Source organism: Pinus tabuliformis, chromosome 4_1 (assembly GCF_031772625.1).
Source record: "Pinus tabuliformis cultivar Carrire ecotype Pingquan chromosome 4_1, CPIR1, whole genome shotgun sequence".
Lineage (NCBI taxonomy): Eukaryota > Viridiplantae > Streptophyta > Pinopsida > Pinales > Pinaceae > Pinus > Pinus tabuliformis.
The window spans coordinates 152,927,868-152,944,436 of NC_142303.1; the positions used below are offsets into that span (position 1 = coordinate 152,927,868).

The window sequence follows — 16,569 nt, forward strand, 5'->3', positions numbered from 1 at the left end:
ACAGTTTTTTGCCGATGTTCAGTTTATGCATATGCTTCTTGTTGCAAAGAATTAGTTTGTGAAATAGAACATGAATCAGAGATATTTGCAACACTGGGATAACCTATGCTTCCATTAGAATAATCCTTCAAGGTTGTGCTCTCCATCGGAGAATGCATAGGGGAATCCTCACACAGGAGGTTTTCTTATTGTGTTTGCCCATTCCCTGTCAATATCTGTGCTTTGAGCGGGGCTGATGATACTTACTTCAGCAAAATCACTACAAAAATTCTCTCTCCAACTCATGCAGCCATTTCCCCCATTTCGTAGCGCAGCCAGTGCAAAATATGAATTATGCGCTACGAAATCACCTAAAACATGCCGCACTGCGAAACTGTTAAAAAGGCTTTATGTGCATCAAACTAATGTGAGTGATTTTGAACTTTTGGCATTGGAATTTTCAGTGATAACAGATCCTATCGACCCTAAGGACATGAAAGGGGTATACATTATTCCTAGTTCATGTGGGACCCCCTATATTGGTGAAAATGGTCCCTCCATTAATCAAAGGATTAGTGAGCATGCAGCTGACCTTAAGCATATGAGAACCAAGTCTTCTGCTTTAGCAGAACATGTGGAAAAAACCAATCATCATGTCTGTATCAAGGAGGCTAGTGTTATTGCTAAAGTGTCACAATTCCATCACCGGAAATTTAGGGAAGCCCTTGAGATTGAAAAAGGTTGAACAATCTCAATAGAGAGGATGGCTGGAAGATTAGTAGTTGTTGGGTCCCAGCCCTCTCCTCCTAGGCGTTTTCTTCCTTTCTTCCCCTCCCTAGGTATAACTTTTTCTTGTTGTATTTTAAGTAATTTCCCCTTGTTTCCCATTTCTTGTGACCTTTTTTCTTTAAGGTGTGGTTGATATAGTTGGAGGTATTGTTATAGTACTAAATTTATGCTATTAGTTTTATTCTAGTAACAAAAGGAAAATAATCTATAATAATATACTATTTTTAACCCTTAAATAAACTATTAATTAATTTTAAATAGTAAAATATTCTTTCTAACCCTTAAATTACTCTAATATTTATATGTTTAATAACTTTTATAAATAACTATTAATTTAAAATTAATTTATTTTTATTTATAAATATAAGTGTATGAAACAGCGCCTTTAACCTATATTTTAATAAAAATATAACTATTTATATATAAATCTAATATTTATATATTTAATAACTTTTACAACTAACTATTAATTACTCTAATATTTATATATAATAAATTTGATAACTAACTATTAATTTAAATTAATTAATTTTATAATTTATTTATTTTAATATATATTTATAATTATAAGTTTATAAAATTGGTCCATTTACTTTGATTTTAATAAGAATATAACTAACAGAATTAACTTATTTAATTAAATAAAGGTTTTACCCCTAATCCTGTCCAAACTAACCGTTTACCAGTCAAATCTAGCCGTTGTCAATTTAGCCGTTACCTGGTCATGAAATATAGTCGTTGGATGTTCTGCTCTATCTATTTAATATGCAAAGCGAGATCTGTTCATTCAACTTGTCCTGACGATGAACCACACTGGTTGGTTTGAAACACATCGACAAATGAAATGCCATGTAATTTACGCCGAAAAATCTATCGTAAAAATGTTGATATTTTGACAAAGGCCTTGTCAAGAGGGAAGTTCGAGTTCCACAGGTGCAGGATTATGGTGGTTGATAATCTGTTTCTTGCTGAGAGGGAGTGTTGAAAATACAACAAGAAAATATCAGTTTGACTTTGCCTTGGTCAAACTACAGAAAATTTGAATTGATATTTCAATAGAAATCTTGGAGGTAGTTAACTGAGGTGACATGGCACTTTTCACTCAGTTAATTCAATTTGGGGAAGTTTGAGTTCAATTAAGTATGATTGATTTCTAATTTGTAGCAATCTATTTTGGTTAATTTAAGTTATTGTTAGTTAAACTAGTTCTAACTATTAGAAGAACTAGTGGAGGTCAAGTTGTGGAAGTGGAACTTCAACCACACTCATTGATCAACCAGTTAATTGATCAATCAACCCAAAGTAATTGTTGCATGCAAATAATTTGAGTTACCTAGTTGAGATGGAGATTCCAATGCAATGTACTATTAGTTGTAGACTATTTCCATTTGTATAGGTGGTGCATGCAATCAGAGGAAGGACCTAGAGGAATTGTGCAATCCAATTGAGGAATTTCCCTAAAAAACAAGGGCTAATTCCTCAAGGAACAACACAAGGAAATAGGAGTTTGGATGGATTGAAAATTGGCTAAGTGTGGGCTAGAGTTAGTCAATCAAGCAGAGAGATAGACTATACATTTGTAGGTTGTGCACAGGCTTAAGCAAGCATATGTATTCATCTCTATTTTTTTATTAATGCAATACAGATAGGAAGGGGTTTTGATCAGTTGCTTTCCTCTAGATAAATATTTGTGCATGTGTGATGTTGCCTTTTACATGTTTATGATTTGTGTTCTAGATTGTGAATTAACTTCCGCAAATCAGTAAAGTAGCTCTGAGTCTTGAGATTTAGTAAATTTCATGAGAGGTTTCAAATCTACACATTAATTTCTACTGGTGGACAATATGATAGTGGGGGGGGGACTTAAACTTTACGACAATGATTTCAAAAATCTGGGGAGTTCATGCCCATATTGATTCACTCTCTAATTTTGTTTCTCATATGCTTGATACATACAAATTAGTTGATGTTGACATGGTTAGATATAAGTCTACATGGAGGAACATGAGAGTCGGTGAATCCATGATAGCTAGAAGACTTGAAGGATTCCTAATTCATGATGCTCTGTTGGATACAATTTCCCTGTTTAGACAATGGATAAAAGCCCCTTTCAAATTTAATGTGTCATGGATGAAAGATGAATAATTCAAAGCTATGGTCCATGAGATATGGTGCACATGTGGATTAGAAAGATCGCACTATCACAATCCAATTTGGGGAAAATTTAAACAAATTGAAACCAAAAACTATTGAATAGGTGAACGCTAAATGATAAAGAGATGATGAAGCATTGAAAAAGATCGAGAATGAATTGATGCAACTAGAAAAACTTGGTGGGGGGGGGGGAGTTATGAATCTAATGAAGCAAATATGAATATTATACACCTGGAGTCAGAAAAAATAAGGTGTTTAAAGGAAAGAGAAGAGGCTTGGAAACTTAAGAGTAGAGTTATTTAGCTACAAGTAGGGGACAAAACTAAAAAGTTTTTTCAGAAATACGCAAGGGGAAGGAGAGCCATAAATACCATCTAATCACTGGAAAATTATCATGGAGACAAGGTTTCAAATTTCATGGATCTTGCTAGGATGGGTTCACCATATTTTTGATCCCTGTTCTTAGCCCCTAGAGAAGCTTTCTTGGTTGAGATAATTTAGATGGCCTGATTATTCCCTAGATTTGTAGATGAGGATAACAATGAGGATTTGATGGGTCTAGTCTCTATAGGTGAAGTGGAGGAGGTCTCGCGCTAGTTTAATAAGGATAAAAGTTCAGAGCCAAATGGATGGCCTGTAGAATTTTTTCTCGAATTTTATGAGTTGATTAGGTCGGATGTGCTAAATGTAATCGAGGAATGCAGAACCTCAGGAAGGAGGTATGGGGATTTTAACACTACATTTATTGCACTCATCTCCAAGTTTAATAATCTGAGGACTTTTAATGATTATCAACCTATTTCACTTTGTAACTGTATATATAATATTATTGAAAAAAACATTGTTAATAGGATCAAACCAATCCTATCGCAGCATATTTCAAAAGAACAATTCGCCTTTTTGGAGTACCATTAGATCCATGAGGCCATTGGCGTAGCACAAGAAGAATTACATAACCTGTAGGCAAGAAAATTGAAACGTATGATTCTCAAAATTGATTTTTCAAAAGCATATGACAAAGCCAACTAAGTTTAAATTAGAATGCTAGTTACCCACTTGGGATTTCACATTAGTTTTATATATTGGATAATGTGTTGTATATCATCCACATATTTTGTTGTCTTAATAAATAGTTCAACATATGAATTTTTTCATGCTAAGAGGGGTCTTCATTAAGGATTTCCACTATCCCTTCTGCTTTATTTTATTTTATTTTATTTTATTTTATCATGGAAGGCCTAAGAAGATTAGTTAATGAGGCTAAGAGAAGGGACAATTTGAAGGGTGCTTTAATGTTAGGTGATATTTTTCTGACTCATCTACTATTTTTAGATAATATCCTCATTTTTGTTGATGGTTCTCGTATGAATATTTTTTCTTTTAAACATATGCTTGGTTTATTTTGCAAAGCCACTAGTATGGAGACAAATCATCAAAAATCCACCCTATCTGCAATTGGTTATTCTAGGGATTAATTGCCTTATGCTCTAAGTCAGTTCCCCTTCCAATTAATAAATTTTGACGAAGGGCTTAAGAATTTGGGTTTTCATCTAAAACCAAATGATTACAAAAAAGTAGATTGGATGTGGTTACTAGCGAAAATTGAGAAAAGACTAAAAGTTTATAGTCACGGGTGGTTATCTTATGTAGGAAGGCTTGTTCTTATCAATTTTTTTCTTTAATCCATTCCTTTTTTTGGATGTCTTTATCTTTGGTTCCCAAGGGTATTCTGAATCTTATCTAGAGAATTTGTTGCAGTTTTTTATGGTGAGGATCGAAAGAAGGTGAAATTTTTGCATGGGTTAGGTGTGATCAGATTGCTATGCCCAAAAAGTGGGGAGGATGGGGCTTAGAAAAATTATGCTTTTTTTTCGAAAGCTCTTAGAGCCAAAGTTGGTGGAGATTAATAACCACTATCAATGTTTGGATAGAGGTTGTAATAAGAAAATATATTTACCTGCTCGTTGTGGAAGAATGGACCCATCTACAAAACAAGAGTAGAGAAAATATATCAATGATTTGGAAAGTTGTACTAGACTCCTTCAATATCATTGGGTCAGGATTTGCATGGAGAATTGGTTCAAGTGAGAATGTTCTAATAGGGATCGACCCATGTTATGGGTGTGGTGATATGCACATTCTTCCTCTTGATTTAGTGACATTCCTGGCTGAGCTTGGTAAGAGAACACTTAATCAAGTAGCAGATCAGGAAAATTCTTCCATTTGGGGACAATGTTGGTTATCCGCTTAGACTTTAAAATTACCAGTTCAAAGGCACCAGGATTGGAATGACTACAAAAATTCCTTATCAACCTCACATGTCAAGATTCAGGATAGGGAGAATGAGCTACTTCGGATTCACTCGAAAAGGTGGTGTATACACCAAAAGAAGGTTACTTATATGCTTATGCTGCTAAAGAGCTAGAGGATCTATTATGGTGGTGGAAGCTCATATGGGAATTGAAGAGTCCACCAAAATCTAGATTATTATTATGGTGTCTGCTCTCAAATAAAATTCCTATAGGAGATAATCTTAAAAAGAGATCATTTCAAGGTCCTTCATGGTGTTTATTATGTAACAAAGATGACGAATCCATATATCATATGTTTATGTTGTGTCGTACTACCACACAGATCTGAAATATGATCTATCATACTTTAGATGTACGCATCAAGTGGCAGGGAGAAAAATTTAATAAAGCGTTGAAGAAATGGTGGAATGAGGCTTTCCCTAAAAAACTATGGAACATTCCATTGCTCATTTGTTGGAGTATATGGATTGGGAGGAACTGGAATTTTTTTTAGGAAATTACTTTCCTTCCATAGTTGATCTGTGCTCAGGTGATTACGATATATAATATTCAACCTGAAGAGGAACAATGAATAACACCCGCATATTTTTAGTAGAATCCATTGATAAATCTAAGCCATGGGCTTATTTTGATGGATCAGCTCAAAATTGCAAGTGTGGCAGGGGTGTTGATTTATACTTCAACAATGCACATTACTTCAAATTGTTGTCTAGATTGGGTTTGGGTACAAACAATTTTGCTAAATTGTTCAGTCTTAAGTTACTTCTCCTCTTTGCATTAGAAAAGGGTTGATGGAAACTAAAGGTATTGGGTGACTCAAAAGTGGTTATTGATTGGTTCAACTGAATTTCTATTTGTCACACTCACACACTCGGGAATATATTGGATGAAATCATGATGTTAAAGGCTCATTTTGATAATATTTCTTGTAAACCCGTTTACAGGGAAAGGAACTCACTTTCTGATCAACTTTCCAAAGAAGGCACATAGCAGGCATGTGGGACTTGGCAGATAACTGAACATAATGGTCTGGAGCATTATCAGTTCTATCATTGTCCGTTTGATCATTCTCTATAAGCAGATGCAAATCTAGGGTGATCTTTCTTGTCTCCTTTTTTGGGATAGTGGAAGGGAGAAAGCATGAAGATGGGTTACACTTTTGGGCAAATGTGGCAATGAAATTTCAAGCTTTTCCTCTATTATCGAATTGAAGCCCTCAAAATTCATATAAGCACTATGAATTTTGATTTGGAGTAAAAGAATAAATTGTGGAGAATTATGTTGTTGTCCTAATGATATTTTTTGCAAAAATATTTAGGGTCATATAATATGTCAATTTTTCATTAAATGAAATGCTTCTCCTTGCAAATTTTCACACATCTGAAGAGGTATGCATGTGTTCATGTAGCATAATTTAGTCTAAAATGTGTGTGTGTATATATATATATATATATATATATATATATATATATATATATATATATATATATCTATATATATATATATATATATCTATATATATATATATATATATATATATATATATATCTATATATATATATATATATATATATATATATATATATAGATGAGTAATATCTACATGGAAAGAGTTAATTTTGTTATATTAAAAAAATATTTTTTATGCAAAAATATAATGTATATTATATTTTGAAGTTGGCAAAGTAATATTTTAATTGCATTTTTGTAGGCACATGTCTTCACGTGAGGTTTTTTTTCAACTATTTCAATAAATTGAAAAACCAAAGTACCCTTTTGAATAGGACGCGTAAATGAAGATAGTGGTATTTTTTGAAATTTTTTCTTTATATATATTTTAAGATATTTATTTTTATTTAACCTCTTTAAAATAGTTCAAAAAATTTCAAGCATTATGTTTAAAAACAATTAGATGAAAAATATCATATGAATTCAAAAATTTCAACTCATATGCCATTGGACAGAGGATTCCTTCATGAATCCAACACGATCAACTCTGCCACCTAAAGGACAAATTTAGCCCTAAGTCCGCTAGGGTACAAAATGGAGTTGCAGGAAATTTTGCAGAAGGGGTGCTGAAATTGTGGATTTTAGGACTTGATAGGCTCGATCGAGTGCCTAAATTTCAAATTCAAATAGCTCGATCGAGGGTTTCATAAACCCTCGATCGAGCCATATATGTGGTTAACAAGGGCTTGATCGAGCCATATACGTGGTTAACAGAGGAATTTTTGAATGATCTAAAATTAAGCTTTTACCTCATTTTGAAATTCCAAATCTTATTAGAATTTTTGTGACCATGCCATGTAAAAACCTTATTAAATTTATATTAATATTAAAAAATTATTATTATTATTATTATTATTAAATTAAATGATGACATGATATTAATATACAAAAAATTAAAGTGTGAGAAGGATCGGGTGCTCTACAACTAGGGTTTGAGCAAACCTTGCGATGGCGCAGAGTCCTTTGTCATAGTGGCGCAGCAGCAGCGGTTCAACGCAGATCTACAACAATCTTCTGGTATAGCGAGGACGGGCATGGGCAAATCTCAGGGGGGGGCCTCAAAGCCCTCCCCAGAAGTTGAAAGAGATCTGTCGGTGCAAACAGGATCGAGGCACTCAGGGTTGGTACATGAGGATGAGGTTAATAGAGAACCCCCTCAGCAAGACAAAACAAACGCGCCCCTCAACCAGTCAAGAAGAAACAATGAGATACCAGAAAGAGATATAATGCACACGGACGTTCCAAAGGTAACCTCAAACACATGCAAACCCATAGCAACTGAAAGGCCTAGAATAGAACTACCCAGTCACAAAATCAATGGGAGAATCCAGTATATGAGGGACCATGCACTCATTGGAAAATTTATTGGATTCTGGCCAACAGAAAGAGCATTGCATGGATGGATCTCGGCCAAATGGAAACCCAAGGGCCATGTTACACTACAGCTAGGACCAAAAGGGTTCTTTACGGTGATTTTTTTCTGCATCGAGGACAAGAACTGAGTAATGGATGAAGGGCCATATTTTTTCAACTCAGCTGGCCTCTATCTAAGGGAATGGGCAGCAAGATTCAACTCGAATAAGGAGGATCTTAGCTGGGCACTAGTATGGATTAGGATTTACTCACTACCAGAGGAATATTGGGGAAGAATCGCTAAGAGATATAGGAAATGGGCTGGGGGAATACATAAAAGCAACAGAAGAAACGAAACTGCGCAAATACACATCCTACGCTCGCATCTGCGTCTTCATGCGCTTGGATAAGGCCTTACCAGACTCAGTAAGTCTCTCTCACGATGATTATGAATGGACTCAACCATTGGATTATGAACATGTCCCCTTTTGTTGTCGCAAATGTCATGCGCTTGGACATCTCTTCAGGGATTGCCCTCTGAATGCCAAACCCCAACCCCCCAATCCCTCTGACATGAAAAACCAAGACGGGTTCACCAAGGTTACCCATCACAAAATATCGCATAGAAAACCCTCGGATGGGAAGAAACCCCAGCCAGAAGCTGCATCCCTCCTTTCAACCAGCAACAGCTTTGAGATCCTGGCCAACACCTATGAAGATCCCCCTCTGCACTCAAACTCAAGGCTCCCGCCTCTCTCAGCCTCTGTTATCCTTCCTCCCCCTGGATCCTCTTCTCCTCCCAGTCAACTGGAAAAGAACCTTGGGCCTCCTAAAGAAATCAGAAAGTTCTTGAGTGGAAAGACAAAGGATATGGAGGTGGATGCCCCCTCCATCCATACTATGAGTACAGCCACAGCCCCAGAAGATATGAACCAGCCACAAGTGATGGACGAAGAGCCGGAAAGCTTCGACCTAGGAGGACTTGATATCCTAGAGCTTGAAGCAGCATGCAAAAAGAAGGAGTTTGACAAGATACCGGAGCACCAACTGAAAAAGCTGGAAGTCATCCTAGCCAGGGCATACTAGTAGCATCATTTAGGCATCCAACCGGGCAGCTATTGGGACGGGAGCCTCACTCCAAAAGATTCCAAGAAGAGAGGGAGAAGAACCGACCTTTAACTAACAATTGCATTAGGGAAAATATTGGTTGACTCAGGAAGATATGCGAAGCTGACCAAGTATTACAAACCCACCATTAATAGTGAAAGATGAAGCTCACATCATGGAATGTAAGGGGGATCAATAGCCCAGGAAAACATAGAATGATTAAGAACATGATAAAGCAGGAAAGGCCACAAATTTGTTTCCTCTAGGAAACGAAGTGTAACAGTGATACTCTGGGAAACATACTCTCCAGAGCTTGGATAGGTAGTAGCTCAGTGGCAGTGGATGCCTCTGGGGCTTCTGGCGGGCTCGCTATAGCATGGAATCCGCAAGCGATAGCGCTCTCAGATATACACGCATCCCACCACATCATCCAAGCAAGTTTTCATATTCTAGGTACCATCATTCACGGACATCTTACAAATGTCTACTTCCCTCAGGAGGCTGGTAGTAAAATGGATTTATTGGACATGATAGAAGCACTGAGTCTACACAGAGTCCACCCCCTGTGGATCATTGGAGGAGACTTTAACATGATAACTAAATTAGAGGAAAAGCAAGGAGGTCGAACAAGGATGGAGCAGGAAAATGAGCACTTCAAGGAGTTCATTCAAAACAACGCCCTTATCGATTTTCAGTTTTGTAATGGAACGCACACATGGAGCAATCGAAGGATTAGAAGGCATCAAATTGCCTCCAAGCTAGACAGATTCCTTCTAACTGATAACGCAGTCCACTTAGGAGGGGACATAATAGCAGAAATTCTCCCTTATGCAGGCTCTGACCACTGGCCTATCGCCCTTCAGTGGCAAAGACCGGGTAATGCCAATAAGAGACCATTCCACTTTGAGGCGTTCTGGCTCACTCATCCCGCATTCAAAGACTTCATCAAAAATACCTGGAACAATTTTCATCCGCCTGAAGGTTCCAAAATGTATCAGTTTCAACAGAAACTCAAGTATCTCAAAACTCATATCAAGCTCTGGAATCAAGAAACCTTTGGAAACATTTTTCAGGCGCAACAGAATCTAAACAGGGAAATGGAATAGCTCCAACAGAAAATAATCATAGAGGGACACAACGAAGAAACTTTGGAATAGGAGAAATGCATTCATTACCAACTGGAGGAGAGGAGAAAGCAGGAGGAAATATTATGGAAGCAAAAATCAAGGATAAGATGGCTGAAGGAGGGGGAGAGAAACACCAAGTTCTTCCACAGAACAATTGTACAACGGAGAATGCACAACTCTATCCCTTTCATTCAGAAGCAGGGGGGGAAAGAGTAGAAGAGCATGATGCGATTGAGCAAGAATTCATAAGGCACTTTCGGCAGGTTCACCAAGAGCCCCAAAAAGACAGAAGGCTGGCCATTGAAAAAATCACTCGAAACGTGCCAAAAATCATCACCGAAGATCACAACAAGCTCCTTCTTCGCCCTGTTCAACAACAGGAAGTAGACACAGCAATGCATCAGCTCAAGGAAGGAAAAGCCCCTGGCCCGGATGGATTCACAACCACCTTCTTCCATGCCTTCTGGGAATTAATCAGAGATGAAGTCTGGCAAGTAGTTGAGGAGTCGCGCACCCTGCACTAGCTTCTGCCCTCTCTCAATTCTACTTTTATTGCGCTCATTCCAAAGGAAGAAAGCAGTATCACCCCAGACAAGTTCCGGCCAATTGCTCTATGCAATGTAATCTACAAGGTGATTTCAAAGGTCATAGCCAATAGATTAAAGCCGCTATTGCCCCTACTCATCTCGCCTGAACAATCCGGCTACGTGGAAGGAAGACAGATCCTGGACGGCATCATCCTCTCGCACGAAGTTATACACTCTCTCAAGCACACCAAGCAAGCAGGTATGATACTCAAGTTGGACTTGTCAAAAGCTTTTGATAAGCTAAATTGGATATACATACAAAAAATGTTGTTAGCTTTTGGTTTCTCTCCTATATGGGTTCGATGGATTCATAGTCTCATTTCCTCTACTTTCTTCTCCATCCTTGTCAATGGCATTCCATCCCGCCCCTTCAGCCCCTCAAGAGGTATCCGGCAGGGTGATCCTCTATCGCCTTTCCTCTTTTTTCTCATGGATGAAGGTTTAGGTCGCCACATAACTCAGGCTCGCCTTGCCTAGAAAATCAAAGGTCTTTCCATCCATAGCTCCCCTGCTATAACCCATCAACAGTTTTTCGATGATAACATGCTGTTCAGGTACCCCTCTGTCCAAGAAGCTTCTATGTTCAAATCCCTGCTGAATGATTTCTCTGAGGCCTCAAGAACCAGTATTAATAATTCCAAATCTCATATCTTTTTCTTTCACACCCCTCCTGTCGTTCAAAGGGCCATCGCTCATATTCTGGGCTTCTCCATTGACACCCTCCCTTCCAAATACCTTGGGGCCCCTCCCATTGACTCAGCTATCAAGCATTCCTCTTGGTGCTTGCTTCTTGAGAAAATTTACCACCGGCTCAATTCATGGACTCATAGATCTCTGAATATAGCCAATAGACTAGTACTAATCAAGGCTGTTCTACAGGCAATGCCGCTCTACCTTTTTTCAATCCTTGCAGCTCCTAAATGGGTGATAAAAAGAATAAGGAATATACAGTGCAACTTTCTCTGGGGAGCGATGGGCACAAACCGCAAATGGGATTTGGTTAAATGGATCTTCGTATGCAAGCCTAAGGAGCAAGGAGGCATTGGTTTGAGAGACCCCAGCCACAGTAATGCTATAATGTGCACAAAAATCTGGTGGCAATGGTTAACCATCCCCAACAAACCATGGGCGACCATCTGGACAGCTAAATATGCCAATCACAGGCCACAGGAGGAGCTCATTAGGTTAACGCCCAAGGCAAAAGGCTTACTCATTTGGAATGCAGCTAAACAACACTTTCTGATGATTCAACAACACAGTTTTTGGGAGGTTCAAAATGGCAGGACAACACGTTTCTGGATGGATGCCTGGAACCAGTTTCCAAAACTCAGCAGCCTCCTCAGTTGACTCCCAAGCCACTCAGGGGATGAGCAGCATCAAGAAGAAATATGGCACCATTGGACTCAAGAAACTGATCAAGGATACAGGAAATGGCAGAAAAGCGAATTGATAATCAATAGAGCTGATCAAAGGACCATTAAGGAACTGGAAGGGGAGCTCCAAAAACGCCAAGTGAGATACTCCGAGGACAAAGACATCATACGCTGGGGCTACCAGTCAAAAGGAACTTTCACCACTGTAGAAGCCCACAAGATCATAAGTTTGACTACATCGCCTCTAGACCCTATATGGGGGAGAATTTGGTCAGCTGGTAACTAGCCCAAAGTATCACTTTTCCTATGGTTGGTGGGGCATCGGAAAATACTGACATGGGATAAACTCAGGCGAAGAAATTACCATGGGCCATCAATATGTGTTAATTGTAAATCGCAGGAGGAAACCCTTCAGCACCTTCTGGACTCCTGCATCCTGGCTAACCAAATGTGGGAGAAAGCCAGTTTTCGATGCCAAAGGAAATGCAGGGTATCAGAAGATATCATCGATTCAATTCACCAATGGCACCAGAGTCCATACAAAAGTGAAGTACTCAATAAACTTTGGAGATTAATACCAGGGCTCCTCACTCGGTGTATCTGGAAGGAAAGGAACAAGCGTATATTCAAAGATCAAACAACCCCCATAGAGATCATCTGGAACAACTTCTGCTTGAACCTTAAGGAGACATTAGCGCTTCACACTTGGACGCCAGATGATTTTCCTACTCTGGCAAATGAGAAGGCCATTTGGGCACATTGGAATTTTCCTCTCCAACAAGGAAACCCACCTCAAGCCCACATAGAAAGTAGCAAAGGAAAAAAGGATACCTAGACTCCACCACAAAAGCACACTATCAAGCTCAATTTTGATGGAGCATCAAAAGGCAATCCCGTAAATGCTGGATATCGGGGAATATTCAGAAATCATGTAGGCTCGCCCCTCATCTACTATGGCAACATAGGATGGGATACCAATAACTCAGCAGAACTGGAGGGACTATGGCAAGGACTTCTCCTCTCCAGAATCCAAAACTTTCAACCCCTGGAAGTTGAAGGCGACTCCCTCGTCCTCATCAACATGGCCAAGCAAATTCTCAATGGGACTCATGCCAGGAAAATTTCCAAAAGCTGGAGACTTGAAGCTAGATTGGAGGCCTTAGAACAATGGCTTCACAATAATCGAGCTATCATCTTCACTCATGTAAAACGGGAAGGAAATAAGGTTGCGGACCTCTTAGCCAACCTGGGGGTGGATTCTAAGCACACTCTTATTACAGGGACGCTCGACATAATCCAAAACCATGATCATGCACATGAATGCAAACTTCAGGTCCAAAAGGAAGCAGCTCCCCGGATGCGTGTGTTAGCACTGAGAATTAAGATGATAGGACAGTGGATGGGCGGGGCAGAACGCCACTTGCCTGACCTATGCAGGAAATGTGGAAGGGAAATAACACACGGCGCACGACATATCTGCATGATCATCATTCAGGGTATGCTATACCACCGGATCAGCTGGAATGCCAGGCTCACAGCGAGGGAATTAAGTCTCGCACGCACCAGCGTGCAGTGGAGGGCTCAAGCCATCAAGGGAGCAGTAATGGGAGGCGACTCCCAAGACAATGTTGGTAACCTTAAAACCGGAGAAGGGTCGAGGAAGATGGATAGTTTTGTGGCTCCGCCGCTCTGCCGGCACTTGATCCGAATGGAAAATGGCATCAACCCATGGTACTCATCCACCTATATTATTCATCCACCCATGGAATTTACCCATGGTATTGTAAATGGCATCTTCCCGTGCTATTGTAAAATCCACCCATGGTATTCATTCACCCATGGAATTGACCCGTGGTATTGTAACTGAAAAATACTATAAGTAACAAGTCACATTTTGTAAAAGGAAAAATTGTCCGCCACAATGTAGCCTTTATAGTTCAGAGGCATGTAGCCACCACATCTCTTCTCAGAGATAAGCTACCATCGCCCTAGCTGGTTTATTTCCATTTCTGGTTATCTTGGGGTCTGATCCGAATGGAAAATGGCATCAACCCATGGTACTCATCCACCTATATTATTCATCCACCCATGGAATTTACCCATGGTATTGTAAATGGCATCTTCCCGTGGTATTGTAAAATCCACCCATGGTATTCATTCACCCATGGAATTGACCCGTGGTATTGTAACTGAAAAATACTATAAGTAACAAGTCACATTTTGTAAAAGGAAAAATTGTCCGCCACAATGTAGCCTTTACAGTTCAGAGGCATGTAGCCACCACATCTCTTCTCAGAGATAAGCTACCATCGCCCTAGCTGGTTTATTTCCATTTCTGGTTATCTTGGGGTCCTTTCCCCCAAGATCTAAAAGATTGAAATGGATCTTGGGAGGAGAGACCCCCAAGATCTGAAAACTTGCAACCACTGATCCGGATCTTGGGAGGAGGCCCCCAAGATCTAAAAGATTGAAATGGATCTTGGGAGGAGAGACCCCCAAGATCTGAAAACTTGCAATGGATCTTGGGGGAAAGGACCCCAAGATAACCAGAAATGGAAATAAACCAGCTAGGGCGATGGTAGCTTATCTCTGAGAAGAGATGTGGTGGCTACATGCCTCTGAACTGTAAAGGCTACATTGTGGCGGACAATTTTTCCTTTTACAAAATGTGACTTGTTACTTATAGTAATTTTCAGGTTCAATACCACGGGTCAATTCCATAGGTGAATGAATACCATGGGTGGATTTTACAATACCACGAGAAGATGCCATTTACAATACCATGGGTAAATTCCATGGGTGGATGAATAACATAGGTGGATGAGTACCATGGGTTGATGCCATTTTCCATTCGGATCATTCCTCCCTCCTTAAGAAGCAATGGTCCCCATTGAGTAAAGTTACCTCCTGCGAAGCCTTTGTTGAATATGAAGAGCCACTGAAGATAAGGGTTTTATGTGGTTAACCAATAACCATAATGAACGAAGATCCGAGGATAGAGATACCCTGTAATTCTTGTGACCAACTGTGATTCTGACAGTGTGCAGCCTAGCAAATGGACTTCGATAAAGTGTGGGTTTGTGGATGACCGATAACCATGACGAACGAAGATCCGAGGATAGAGATACCCTGTAATGCTTGTGACCAACTGTGATACTGACAGTGTGCGGCCTAGCAAATGGACTTCGATGAAGTGTGGGTTTGTGGATGACCCATAACCGTGATGTTGGTTGCTGATGAAGTAGCAGGTGCCTACATAGCCTGGGGTGGGAGGGAATGTCTCCTAATAACCCAAGCCGAATGCTGCTATGTTGAAACTGGTGAATGTGAAGCAGGTGCCTACTAAAGTGGGGTGGGAGGGCACGTCTCCAATGGGAACCCACTTCGAATGCTACTCCAGAATTAAAATGGACATAAATCAGTCAATATAACTCATAATATTTATTATAACCTGTTTTTAGAAGCATAAGGACCATTTTGCATCTTCCCATGTGATGGAAATCCTTATCTGGGCACTCTGAGATCTCAGATTCGCGTTGCAACAGTTCCGCCGTCACAAAAATTCTGATAAAATAGCTGATTTTAAATCAGCGATATCTCCCACATCCGAACTTCTATTCGACCCATTTTTTTTTTGAGATTGGGTGATTTTTCGAGAGGAATCTAGATCTGGTATTTTTTTTTGTAAATTTTGTACCAAATGTTTCAGATATGATCTGCAAATTCGCCGCCCAAAAAAAAATTCCTGCAAAAAAATGAGAAAAGAAAATTTCTTCCTGCTTGACCCAAGAAAGTGCTCTGTGGAGGCTGTAGCACATGCCTGAAGTTTGTTGAATATTGCTGCAAAATCTGAAACTAAAATATGCATCAAACCCTCATTCCCATGGAATCATAACCTGCTCTGATACCACTGATCCGGATCTTGGGAGGAGGCCCCCAAGATCTAAAAGATTGAAATGGATCTTGGGAGGAGAGACCCCCAAGATCTGAAAACTTGCAATGGATCTTGGGGGAAAGGACCCCAAGATAACCAGAAATGGAAATAAACCAGCTAGGGCGATGGTAGCTTATCTCTGAGAAGAGATGTGGTGGCTACATGCCTCTGAACTGTAAAGGCTACATTGTGGCGGACAATTTTTCCTTTTACAAAATGTGACTTGTTACTTATAGTATTTTTCAGTTACAATACCACGGGTCAATTCCATGGGTGAATGAATACCATGGGTGGATTTTACAATACCACGGGAAGATGCCATTTACAATACCATGGGTAAATTCC

At 39.4% G+C, this 16,569-nt stretch overlaps 1 protein-coding gene across 1 annotated transcript; it reads left to right on the forward strand.

Annotated features, from left to right (window-relative positions):
- Positions 1–9,835: 9,835 nt before the first annotated feature.
- LOC149174653 (uncharacterized) lies at positions 9,836–10,309 on the forward strand. The gene has a single exon (XM_089420914.1). The coding sequence runs from the start codon at positions 9,836–9,838 to the stop codon at positions 10,307–10,309; it is 474 nt and encodes a 157-aa protein (XP_089277040.1).
- The last annotated feature ends 6,260 nt before the right edge of the window (positions 10,310–16,569 follow it).